Source organism: Echiichthys vipera (assembly GCF_963691815.1).
Source record: "Echiichthys vipera genome assembly, chromosome: 19".
NCBI lineage: Eukaryota > Metazoa > Chordata > Actinopteri > Perciformes > Trachinidae > Echiichthys > Echiichthys vipera.
In genome coordinates this window covers 22,864,575-22,877,782 of record NC_139844.1, presented here as the reverse complement: position 1 = coordinate 22,877,782, position 13,208 = coordinate 22,864,575, and the positions used below count along the sequence as shown (strand labels likewise).

Here is a 13,208-nt window from a genome sequence, read left to right as displayed (position 1 = left end):
ACTGCTCAGCTGTAAAATTAGACAGTTGCGCCCAAACCAAGCGCCGACTGGACATTTTACAACTAAACTGTACACTAAAATATGTATCAGAAAACACTTAATGTGAGAAATATGCAGTACAATTACGGAATATTGATTCATATTTGATGAGCGCTGCCAAGTTTCACAGTTTGATTGGAATTCATGAGCAGTCATCGACGCCGCTTCAGAGACTCCCCGGCTGTGATTGGCTGTCGGTTTGGGCGCAGTGAAATCTGGCAGATTGACACAGAGAGGGCTCTGGGAAGAGACAGGGAGGAAGGTAGAGACACATTTCTTTCCCCCAGATCGTCTGTCTGGTTGTGCTGTCAGGATATAGTGACAGTCTCAGCAAATATGGATAAAAAACGTACAGAAAGTTACCGACTCACACTTGAATTGAGTAATTATCTCAGCTTTAATGCTCTTTATGTGTGGGCCTCACTTTAAAGATATGCCTTTTTTTTGTCTCTGCTGCAGAAAGGATCTAAAAAGCATCACAAAGTTTCCAGTGAATTACATTAAAGGCATTACAGCACTTAGTATTAACTAAGTTATTGCGTTTTAGCCAAAAAAGCAGATAGTAGTGTCTGCTAATTGTCGATATAATGTTGTGTGAGACGCAAAAGTATTCAGAGAGGAGGAAAAGTTTACCTCCCCCGCTTTTATAATGTGAAGTTGATATTTTTTTACTTTTGTTCTAGATGTTGAAATTGGTATAGTGTGCGGCGTCTGTCGCACTGAGTCAAAATATTCAGATCAGAGAACGCGCATGCACACACACACACACACACACACACACACACACACACACACACACACACACACACACACACACAGAAACACACACGCACAAAGTAACACACACACGCACAAAGTAACATCTTCAAGGCATTAATCATGGTCTATTGCAGGCTAACATCCATCTCTCTTCCTCCAGCTCTGTTCAGATTTAGTCAGTGTCAAACTCTGCTGTTTTCACGCTGAGAAAAATTGCCTGTCTCATTCCAGCACAGCTTTGCTTCATTTTACATCATTTATCATGGTGAAAGCTGTTGTTTGCTGTGGGAAATTTCCAAGTAATATTGAAACCACGACACAGATGCTTTATATACACACACACACACAGATCTGAGTTTGCAGTGTTGGTTGAGACTAAACAGTATGTGTTTATGTGTGTGTGTCTCTTTGTGACACAGGAGATGGAGGAGAGAATCCAGCATTTTGATACATTCCTGTGAGATGGAGACCTTATCGGGTCAATCCTGAACAGCCTGGGACCACAAAAGACACACCCAAACTGAGAGAGAGAGAGAGAAGGAGCTTCTGAGTCCAGCTCTGAACCCAAAAACACGCAGAGAAAATCCAGCTCCCTCTTCTTGCCCAGAAAGGACACGAGGACGACGTTGAGGACAGAGAGACATTCAATGGTGCTATCGTCTCAGGAACCTGGCCAGATCCAGACCCATTTCTACACAACCAAACCTGGAGGTGTGTCAGTCACACACGCGCACACACACCCAACGGTGACGGGCAACCCTGGTGCTACTCGGGTGCTATCCTAACTCTCATCCATGCTGCTCTTGGGATTACTTCTTAACTTGGATGACTAGTAAAACCAACAGATCGGGTGATGTCATATCACAAACCTGACCGCTTCTCTACGGAGCAGGCAGTGCATACACACTCAACACACACCTTGACACTTGGGTATGCGTGTATTTCACATACACACCCAGAAATGCGCACGCACGCACACGCAGACACACACACACACACACACACACACACACACACACACACACACACACACACTCACCCAGATCCTCACCAGCAGAAGTGTGAATGCAGAGTGCCGCTACAAGATGAGGACCGATAATGTTCTGAATCACTGAACGACATTGCTGAGCCCGTCTTTCCCTCGAGTGGAACGCTTTGTCATAGGCCAGTTGTTACCACGCTATTATATGCGGCTCATTTTGTTTTCTGCCACTTTAACGACTTGATTTCTTAATTCAATATCTGAGCCACCGTCAAGGATCCTCACCCAGAACAGTAGTTTGCGAAGAAGTTTTGTAGTGTGAACACAAACTCAGTGAGGTTTAGCTCAGCAGGACTAGAACCGATTATGTCCTCTTCATTACAGCCGCGATCGTCCGTGGAGGGCTGTTAGCACCCTCAGCGTTTGTCTCAGAGTTACTGGTGAACGAGCGGAGCGTCGCCTGTAGGTCAGCATAAACAACCACTTTGCTCTCAGACCTCCACTGACGTTCACAGTCTCAGCAGATTGTCGTCTCTTAAATGGTTTGTGGAAGCCGAACCACCTCCTCACTACATTCACAGTCTGAATGTTCTCCCTCCCGCTCAAGCTATGCCCGCCAGTTGATTTTCCTACCAACACCCCAGCTGAGGAACTGGAAGCAGCATAAATTGGAATACGTCTTGCACTGCCTAGTGTGTGCCTTACTTAAAACCTCCTATTTTTGACAATAAACAGGCTCCGAGTTGGGGTGGCTCCGAACCACTGAGGTCACAGTGACCTCGAAGCAAAAAAAATGTCTAATTCAATGCCATAAGGTCTTTTAGAAACATAGCTTAGCCAAAAAACTAATTGGCAACATTTGAAAATCTTGAATATAAAAGAAGTTTTACATAATGCGTTCAGCCTTCTGTGGCCGTGTCAGTGTTTGGATATTTAAATGGATTCATACCCTGTTAAACACCCAGGCCTGTCGGGGAGGTCAGTCTCCACCTGAGCAGACAGCGGGTGTACGATGAGGTTGACAACACCAGCTTTTCTTCAGTTTTCCATATGCAAAAAAAATAAAATCCACTAAAAAACGATGCTGTGCCAAGTGTTATCCCACTCCTCCAGAAGGTGCTGACATTACAATGCCTGTTCAGTTTCAGCTATTACGTTTTAAAGACGGTCATAACCACATCATGTGTTATGTTGTGTATTTGATCCTTTTTTTTTTAAATTTTTTATAAAATGCTTTGCTTGAGTTGAGATGTTGCAATGAACAAGGCCATTCTAGGCAGTGCCCGTCACTATGGTGTATACAGCATTACATGATTCTTGTTTTTTCTCCTTTCAAATGTGTGTACCGACTTTATGGAGTTATTTCATGTGTTTTTCTCAACACCAGACAAGAGAAGCTGGATTTGTCATCCGCGGCGAACACGGCAAATGCTTTCTGACTGCGGTAAATGAAGGCGTTTACTCAAGTTTTTATACCGTTTTCATGGTTTTGGAAATACTTTTGAGCAGATGTAGACTGGAGAAGCCCCCCTTTCCCCCCCTTTTTTTTTCTCCCCCCACTCTTGTTCAACCCTCCAACCTCTCGGTGCAACTCTGACCCCAGCTCACCTCTGCCTTGTTCTCAGATTCTAGGTGACAAAAGCAAAGACCATATGCAAACTGGCGACGACAGGTTAGCACTTGGACTACTGCAGAGAAGAAACAACGCTACCTCAGCTTAATTTATTTTAATGCGAAAACTGTTTACTGGGTACAAACGCAGTATTTTTTCCTCCCTCCCCTGAAGTACTGTTGCAACATCTCCAGCACCATCAAAGGTACCAGATTAGCGGAAACCACGGCTGCTGCAGTAATCCAAGAGTTGTTTATATCTCTCCCATTGTGATGTATGTTCGCATTTGAGCCAGAGGATGATTGCGTACAGTTTAATCATATTTCATGGACTGTATATTTTATGATTTAGTATCAGGTTCTCTTATTTTCTACTGTACCTAGACTCTGAGGAGATATCCTAGATCCTCTCCTCTTTCATAATATCACCCCCGTACCTTCTTCGAAGCTACAGAGAGCATTTTTTTCTGCCTCTTTTCACAACCACCGCCTTTTTTTCTCTCTCGCAGGTTCTCATCTCATGATTCTTATTATTTATTAAACACGTTTTACACCTAATATTCAGTCAGTTGTCTTTTTGTACGTTTGAAATTTAACAAATCGGGAAAAGCGTCCGTTTTAACATTGTTTTTGCTGAATCGCGTAGCGTTTGTGTAGCAGGTTTATTTGGCGCGTGCGGGGGAATAAAGGGTTTACAGGTCTCTCAGGTTCAACGCGCTACAACATGCCCTTTCGACTTTTCTATTTATTTCATTGTTTTGGTGTTTTCTCAGTAAAAAAGTGGTTCCAGACTGTGGCATACTGGAAGAGACTAACATTAACCCGGAAAAGATATTTCAAACGTAGTGTCTGTCTAGTACAGAGCATCCTAGGAAGACACAGGACCAGATTAACGTTCTTCTAATGTTCATTTTGTCTCCACTTTCTGCCAAAAGAGTTATTTTTAATGAATTTAGAAACACACATGGAAATAAAGTATGGGTAGTTAAATGTCATACATTGTGATCTTCCTTTCTTATAAATTGTAGCCAGTTTGGACTAACAACCAATTTTTGTCTGGTAGTTGAGACTACTTAGTCCAGTATGCAGAAGGAAAGGGTTTGTTCTATCCTAAATGACGTCGTCCTTCCCTTTTTCTATTCACAGTTAAGTTAGTCGAGACTTTCCATAGCTTTGTCAATTCTGTTTGTTTGTGTATTTAACACACCTGTTCACAGTTGTTACATTAGTGTAAGTTATATTTGAAATGAAACATTTACTGTATTTCTCAAATAAACTGCTGTGATATACTTGAATAAAAGGTGCAAACTGTATCTTTCAAGTGTTGATTTTTCTTACTGTAAATCAGAACAATTGTAAATCCACACCTGCAGGAAAGAAGAGTGAATTACTTTGAATGTGCGACGACTTTTGCATCACTTTATACCCACGTTCTGTGGTAATTACACGTTAGAAGCCTGCACTTGAGCAAACCTGTACTTACAAGCACCGTACCTGCATTGTATGATGGCGTAATTAGGCCCATTGTAGGATTAAAAAAAACCACAGAGCTGGGGTAGTATTCTGAGATTAGAGTGTAACATTTACAAGCAAAAAAAACATTGATATTTTCTGGAATTTAGTGGAAATAAGTGCACATAAATTAGATTTAAAACAAAACAACTGAAAATGATTTTTTTGTGCCAAGGAACCGCATTGCTTCAATCTGGATCAGCCTCGTGTCATGACAGACGCTGCACCTGGCCATGTGCTATGCCTCCAGTTTGCATTTAGATGCAGAAATGAGAAAATACTCTTAGAAATGCGTTTAGTGGCATTGTCTGTTCAGACGTTGACAACTTCTGTGCATCAGGATGTGCAATGGACAGATGCAATGATATCACTGGTTACATGAACAGGTAATTGAAATGGGATTTGTGGTTCCTTGACAAAAAAACTCACAAATTTATGAATTTGTTTGAAGAAAAAAAAAATTAAAGCTGCAAGCAGCATTGGATGGGCCCTCACATCCCACACACATGTCGGGGGGTTCAGGGTCCGGACGATCTTCCTTGTTATAGTATATATTATCTTATAGTGTCCAAAAAATAAGCCCCAGAAAACGTCATGATTTAGTACGTCAAAAAAATCGAAAAAGGGAAAAAAATAACATGTACAAAAAATGCTTAAATAAGTCACAGGATAGCTTGTCTAAAGCAGTCATGGCATAATTTAGTAGAAAAAAGTCAGAAAAGGACATATCACATATTATCGCATGTCCAAAAAATAAGCCCAAAAATGCAAAGTCATAGTATAGTGTGTCAAATAGGTCAAAATTTAATATGACCGAAAATGGTTAAATCAGTCATAGGATCGCCTGTCTAAAGCAGTCATGGCATTATTTGTTGAAAAAGTCAGAAAAAGTCATAGTATAGCGTCCAAAAAACTATATATACTATAAAGTTATAGTACGTAAAGCATGTTGGAAAAAGTCAAAGTAAGTCGATATTTAATATGTACAAAAATACTCTCAGTCAGTTTTAGCGTAGCCTGTCAATGCCAGTCAGCATAATTTGTTGAAAAAAGTCAAGAAAAGTCAAAGTATAGGGTGTCCAAAAAATGAGCCAGAAATAGAAAAAATAAGCCCAAGAAATCTTAGTTAAGTTTAGTATGTCCAAAACATTATGTCCAAAAAATGCTTAAATCAGTCATAGGATAACATGTCTAAAGCAGTCATGGCTTAGTTTGTTGAAAAAGTCAAAATAAGTCAAAATATATGTCCAAAAAAAAAGGTTAAGAAAAGTCATAGTATAGAGTATCCAAAAAATAGGCAAAAAAAAAAGATCAAAATTTAATATGTCCAAAAAATGCTTAAATCGGTCATAGGATAGTGTTTCTTAAGCAGTCATGGCTCAATTTGTTAAAAAAGTAAGGAAAAGTAATAGCATAGTGTCCAAAAAATAAGCCGAAAAAATAATAAAAGTCAAATTTAATATGTCCAAAAATGCTTAAAAGAGTCATAGGCTGTCAGGACTGACACAAAATATTTGACAACCTGTTAAAAAACCAGTGGTCCGTCCACAGGGTGCTAATACAGGAAGCTTTAAGATGAAATCCCTTCCATAGTTTTGTATTTTTGAGTTAACATTAAAAAAGTCAGAAGAGTCGGAGGTTAGAACAGATGTACAGATAGGCCAGGGCTGCCCAGTCCTGCTCCTGGAGAGCTACTGCCCTGCATGTTTTAGGTTTCTCTCTGCTCTAACACACCTGATTCTAAGGATGTGCTGGTTATCACACAGCTGAAGCTCGTCACACGTTTGATAATGATTCAGTCAGGTGTGTTGGAGCAGGGAGGAACCTAAAACATGCAGGGATCGCAGTAGCTCTCCAGGAGCAGGAGTGGGCAGCCCTGACATAGCTATGGAGGTAATACATCGTCTCGCCTCGTCTCACTCATTTTCGCAATGTTTAAGGGTTTTCATGTGTCTGCCAGGTTTTGTGCGCTTTCCAGTACAAGTGCGCTAAAAATGTGTTCAAGTGCACAAAGTAATTAGGGGGGGGGGGGGGGGGGGGGGCTATAGACCGGACGAGCCACACCCAAGTCAATTATAACATCAAATTAAAAACATAATTGGTGATTCCACAGTTTTGTGCATCCTAAAGGCCTCAAACACGTGTTCGGAAAAATGAAAATGAATGCATAAAATCCAAGATGGCTGACATTGTTAGGCGAAAAAAAATTTCTTCAAGGCGAGAGCAATGATCTCACCAAATTTTGTGAACATCAAAATAAATTTTACCACCCATAGCACTATAAAGCCCGCTGTCCGCACAAGCCCAATTACTGCAGACGTTTTTTTTGCCCCTTCTGACCTGTGTGCAACTTTTGGTGAATTTTCGAGAACCCCAAGCCCCTCAAAATGTGATGAAGTTTGACACATAAAGCTGACTTCCTGTTGTCAGTAGGTGGCGCTATGACTATGACTCAATTCCAGCATGTAGATGTCTTCAGGCCTGGGCTGTTTTCCAGCAATTGAAATTCGGGGCAGATTGGACAATGTAAAGTTGAGCTACGACAACTTCCTCTTTCAAGTTTTAGGCGATATTCACCGTCACGCCACGTTGGCGAATCCTCGTGAATTCTCAAAAGCTTCGCGATTTAGCATCACAAAGGTCTTTAGATGCAACCTACCCGATTTGAAGTCACCTGGGTTAATGCTCGAGGAGGAGTTTGTTAAAGTACAACACGTCCGACCGGCTTCCCTTTAAGAACAAATACCACAGCAGCCTTCATTCATTCTTAGTATGCACTGAAAAAAAGACTGGACACTGTTCATGTTCTGGTATATGTATTAGGTTTCAATAATAACAATTGTTAATTTCTCCTTTTTGGGTACAGATTTACAGACATACCATTTTGAATCCAACCTATCAGTTTTTGTTTTCTAAAAACATTTATACAGAATTGCCTTCAGGTTTGTAAAATATACATATTTCCTTCCCGTATTTACAGAATACCAACACAAAATCCTTTGTGGGTTGCAATGAAACACGTTGTATAAAACAAAAGGGTGGGGACAGGGGGGGCTGATGAAAGGCATAAACCATGGATCAACAGAGAACTCTAACAGTCACAGGTGATTATTGTGCTTTTTGCTGTCCCAGGTGGAACGTCTGATCAGAGGTTAGCGCAAGGTGGAATTCCCTCTCTCTCTTTATGTAATGCTGTCTTTGTCCCGCGGAGCAAGAGCGTGAGTCGATGGGTGGAAAACAGGCCGCTCACCCTCCAGACGATATCTCAATCAGGCCAGAATTTCACAACGCAGTACAAAATAAAGATTTCCTCTTTTTAAACCCTACCTGACCCAGATTTGAAGGTTTTTCCTATGTTCAGCGAGTCATTAAAGGAACCGGGGGTTGCAAGGAGTTCGAGATCTGTTTTTAAAATTACCTCGTAAATCCACACTCACAGTGGGATTTCCACTAGAGAGAGAGAGAGAGAAGGAACTCGTCACATGCGCTGATAAGGAAAACAGTCGGTGGATTCCTCTCCTTTCACTTTTCCTCCTGTCCTGTAGATATCACGACTGAAAAACATTCATACACCACAAAGAAACTCGGCTCTCTTATGAAAGACTGTAAAACTGACAGTTGCTCAACAGGATTCTCAAAAAGGCTGAAAAAGTCAGAGTAACGCAAAGAAATAAGGAGAAATAAGGACCCATAAGGAGCTTACAGAGATCTGGAAAAGACAGAACTGAATCAAAGATGACTTCAGCAAAAACCTAGTATTTTCTTTTAATTACTAAGAGGATCCCTGTGCCTGTTGGATGAGAGGATGTACTACTACCATGACACATACAGTACTGGAGGTTAGGCATCGTCACCTGACATGGCTGAGTAGCTGAACATGAGTACATTCTGCACAGGGCTTTTTTTTTTTGGTGGGGAGGGGGAGGGGGGCACAAGTAACAGAGTGGATGGATGCTGGCGTCAAGTCCAGAGGTCATTGACCGGCCCGGCCCTAAGCTGCCGTCGCACGTCGTCCCGCAGTCGGGGCTCAACTGGTGTTTGCCGTCGACCCGCTGTGATCAGGGTCTGAGCCGCCCCTTAGCCGCTCTGAATGTACTTCTTGATGACCACGCAGCCGTGTCTGAAGAGCGGGCAGGGCAGTGACTGCAGGAGTGTCCAAGAGTTGCTGCAAGGGTCGAAGGTCTCCATGTTGCCGAGGGCCGGACCCTCGCTGCTTACGATGCCCCCTGTGGCGTAGATCTTCCCGTCCAGGATCACAGCGCTGCACAGGAACACAGAGTTTTGTTATGTTGAGTTGCCTTTTCTTTTTAATGTTAAAAACAGATTCACATTTTTGGTTAAAGCTGAGGTTGGCAAGTCAGGTCAGGTCATGTTTACAACTCTCACGCCCCTCCCCCCCTTCCACCGAGCTCCTCCGATCTCTCCAGTTCTCATCAGTGCGCGTGCACCAAATTCCTGCTAAAGCGCCTGTGTCTCATCAATAAACGGCATGGAGCCCACGTTACATGGAGGAAGGCTGGCTAACTTACTCAAAGATAACAACTGCTAAAGTCATTTACGGTATGCGTAGCTTGAGGCGTGTGCCTTTGTAACATGGGGGTTTAATCTGCGGCGTGTGCACAAACTGTGCCTCTGCGTGCACGTAGAGACGATTTATGTTGTTCTATCGGAGCTTAGTGTCGGCTTCGGTGAATATGATAAAACAAATGTCGCCGACTTGGACTTTTAAATGCATATCCAGTCACAGGCAGAGTTAAATAAGAAGATTTATAGCACCTTTAAATATGCAGCTACAGCCAGTAGCCAGTTAGCTTAGCGTAAAGACTCTAACTTTCTAGCCTAGCTCTGTCAAATGGAAACAAAATCTGCATACCAGCGCCTCTAATGGTCCGTTTCTCTATTGTATTTTGTATTTTGTTATTTTATCTCATTGAGGTCAGCCTCACCGTTAGCTGTTCCCCCTCTTACAGCAGTGTCAGAGCTGTTTTAAGTTAATGCTACTGCAAACCCAACACTTCCTGCTGCTGCTTCCCCATTAAAAGCACTGATTGTTCGGAACACATAATGACAGATAATCAGTGTCAGGGAGATAAGTAGGTGGATGCAAGTGTGAGCTAACGTGGCTGTGATAGAATATATGTAGCAGAAGAAATACGGCTCTTATTTTTGATCGTGATCAGACAAAGCCAGTAAGAAGGAGACCACATCTACATAAACATGCCGATCGTCACAGTGAGACATTACTCACACTTGCTCTCGACATGCCCAACAAGGCTACTTTGTAAGGTAATGGTGGGGGGAAAAAACAACAACCAGAAAAACCATTACATTACCTCTGGAGGGCGAGAGAGAAAACTAATGAAAAAGCAAATATCTCTACAAATGTGCTCATTTGATATGAGAAACAGAAACAGGAGTTTGTGTGCAGAGAGGATTAAAACTTGGGCTGTAAGCTGATTAGGGCTTTGTGCTCCGTTTGGGGTTTGGAACGATCTGCATTTACATAAGGTGCACGCTCAAATACACACACAGAGCGAACAACGCGCAGTCCCACATTCACAGCACTGTTGGGAGGGAAACAGATTATTACATAAAGCCTAAATCTACTCAGAGAGGAAGCACAGCTGATCCGAAAATTGAGAGAGCGCAGGGGCAAAGCCTGGAGCTGCTCTTCCTGATAAACAGAGGGGAGGTGCGGGCCCGCGGTGGGCCGGACGCAGCGAGGGGAGAATATCAGCTCTCCTGCACGATGACCCGCTAGACTTCATCTTCCGCACAGGAGCATGCACCGTCGATAGTGCCGTTTGCGAGTATCCGCTGGCTCCTCTTTTGGCAGCTCCGTGTGTTTGTTGTTGCTCTCTCCTTTCCTTTCCTCTGCATCTCTCGCTCTCCCGTGTCAGACTTAGTTAAATGTAGCAGAACAGCTGCCTGGCGCGTGCCGGTGCAGCTTATCAATAACTCTGACAACGTGATTTATGTTATACATTCTGCACATGAGATCACTGGCTGTAATTGCTTCCCAAATGTAATCTGTGCATGCTTCCTTTTTCTCTTCAGCTTTTGCAACAAAAAAAAAAAAAGGAGTCAGGCGTAGAAAAGAGCGGGTTCATTACACAGCAAACTGCACACCTCAGTGGCTCGAGCTGACTGGGATATTAGGAGGTGATCCTACTGTTGTTCATTTTCATTTATCTCTCTTTATTAGCCATTACGTGTCCGCAAGTGGGATAAAAGTTACAGGTGCGGGCCGCCGTTTCTCAGTCTTTTAGAACACAAACATTATACTCGGATAAAGGCTCACGCTCAGTTTTAACTCAGGATTAAATGGAGTGATTTGGAGCTTTTAAAAAAAGGTGATTAAAGTTAATTACTATATTGTTTAAGAAAAGACAGAAAAGGGAACATGTTGAAAAATGTCGGAACATGTACTGACTGATGGTTTCTAGGGGAAGACGAGACTTACCCAGAAAACCTGATGCTTGCACAAAACATTGTATTGTGCTAGCTGGTGGTTATGTGATGTTGACTTTTTTTCAACATACTACACTTTGACAGACCATAACTTTTTCTACAAATACTAAACTGTGACTTTTTCTCCACATATACTCCAACTTTTTTTGCCACACTTTACTAGAGAGAAACCTTCCTGGGTTTTTTGGTGTGTGTTTTGTGGGAGTGCGGCTCTTCGGATCAATTTGAAAACCGTTTTTACAAATACAAATTGTAGATGGGGAATAAATTCAGTCAGAAGATTATTCTTTTTTTTAATCCCTGTGATCATATCAAGCCGAGTGTGTTACTCAAACGGATGTGTCCTGTTTCTCTCAGTGTGACAGACAACGGCGTTACTGATAAAGCAATTTTTTGAAAAAAAAACAAAACAAACAACTAACCAATGAATTAAAAAGCAATTTTTCTACCATGGGAGAAGTTTCGCAATCAAAATGCAGCGGGTTGGAAATACTTTCAGCCCGTGACTGTTTTTGTTCCTTTTAATTAAGTGGCTTGAAATTTCTCCGTGCACGCGTTTGCCGCTATGACACAATGACAGATTACTAATAAAGAGAGTGGAGTTTGGCTCATTTACATATATACATGTGTAATAATGGGAAAGTGTTTTTTTGAAGCTTCACACAAAATACACCTGCAATATCAGCTTTTGAAAAAAATCCCCAATTCCACGCTGGGGATTTAACTTACATGTGGCACCGCTACATTAATAATCTCTTACCTGCAGAACTGCCGAGAGTGATTCATGTTGGGACCAGCCTTGATGTTGCCTTTGTCTGGGTCGTAGATAGTGGTGGCTCGAGCATAGGCTCCTCCCAGGATGAATATAAAACCGTTTAGACTCACTGCAGGGGCATATTTGTTATCTAAAGATATAAGAGGAAGAGAAGGAGAAAGAGAGAGAGAGAGAGAGAGAGAGAGGGAAGAAGGGGAGGGGGTTTTTGTTAGAGCAAACACAGAGCTATTGTTTGAATGGCTTTCTCACGTGTAGCAGAAATTTCCATTCAGTGTAATGGCATCAATTTGCTTCTATTTTCTTTTCCGCCTGCGCTTTCGGTCCCCGGGATGCATGCAAAAATCATCATCAGCATTCTCCTTATCACTTTACAGATGTGCCGCTCTCAAGATTGCTTTGGGAAACAAAAATATAGAATGGATGGCAAACCAGTGAAAAAGCGGAGTTCATAAATCACAGCGGCCTTATTGGGTTCTGCTCCAAAATATGTTTGGGCTTGGCAGCAATATAAAAGAGTTACCTATAATTCAAAATTGCATTACCCCCTCTGACATATCCATATATTCACACGGAGAATGTATCGGAAACACATGAGTGGACAGGTGGGACTACTGTGCATACTGTATAATCAAGGCGGATACAGTGTATAGCACAGGAAGAAAACAGAAGCATTGAAGCAGCGCTGCTGTAGAATTATAGATGATAAGACACAGTGGTTTGTGCGGAACAATACCATTGGAAACCTGCAGCTCCTGAGTAGCAGCCCTACTGTGTGGGAAGAGGAAGTGTATTTCAAACTCAGAGCAATTTCTCTGGAGCCGACTGCAGCTGGCCAATTTACAAGCAGCATGAATAATGCACAGACACTTGGCCGTGAGCCGTTGTCCTCGCTGTTCTCCGCCACGATGGACAGACATCCCTCATTGGAGACGGGCAACAAGAGGAGGAAAGTCTGACGCCTTAATAATGGCGACAGAGACCCTAAAAACCTCTTATGTATTGGAACCACCTCTCCTTCTCTCCCCGCCTCTCCCCCAGCTGCTGAGAGGAGTTCGACAT

The 13,208-nt window shown here is 42.4% G+C and overlaps 2 protein-coding genes across 5 annotated transcripts in view; one reads left to right on the top strand and one right to left on the bottom strand.

Moving 5' to 3' along the window:
* Positions 1–1,680, top strand: part of atad2b (ATPase family AAA domain containing 2B) — a gene marked incomplete at its 5' end in the record, with an annotated part of 69,034 nt that extends 67,354 nt beyond the window's left edge. The window contains one exon of the mRNA XM_083933671.1: positions 1,218–1,680. Coding sequence (XP_083789797.1) covers positions 1,218–1,259 — 42 coding nt within the window. The 3' untranslated portion in view covers positions 1,260–1,680. The remainder of the gene's footprint in view (positions 1–1,217) is intronic.
* Positions 1,681–7,772: 6,092 nt separating this feature from the next.
* Positions 7,773–13,208, bottom strand: part of klhl29 (kelch like family member 29) — a 230,841-nt gene continuing 225,405 nt past the window's right edge. For 3 of the 4 annotated variants that reach the window (XM_083934650.1, XM_083934649.1, XM_083934651.1), the window contains exons 14-15: positions 12,135–12,279; positions 7,773–9,164 (exon numbers count right to left, since the gene is read on the bottom strand). In XM_083934650.1, the coding sequence (XP_083790776.1) occupies positions 8,981–9,164; positions 12,135–12,279 (329 nt within the window). In that variant the 3' untranslated portion in view covers positions 7,773–8,980. Of the gene's footprint in view, positions 9,165–12,103; positions 12,280–13,208 lie in introns of all 4 variants that reach the window. The other variant, XM_083934652.1, reaches the window with a different exon arrangement.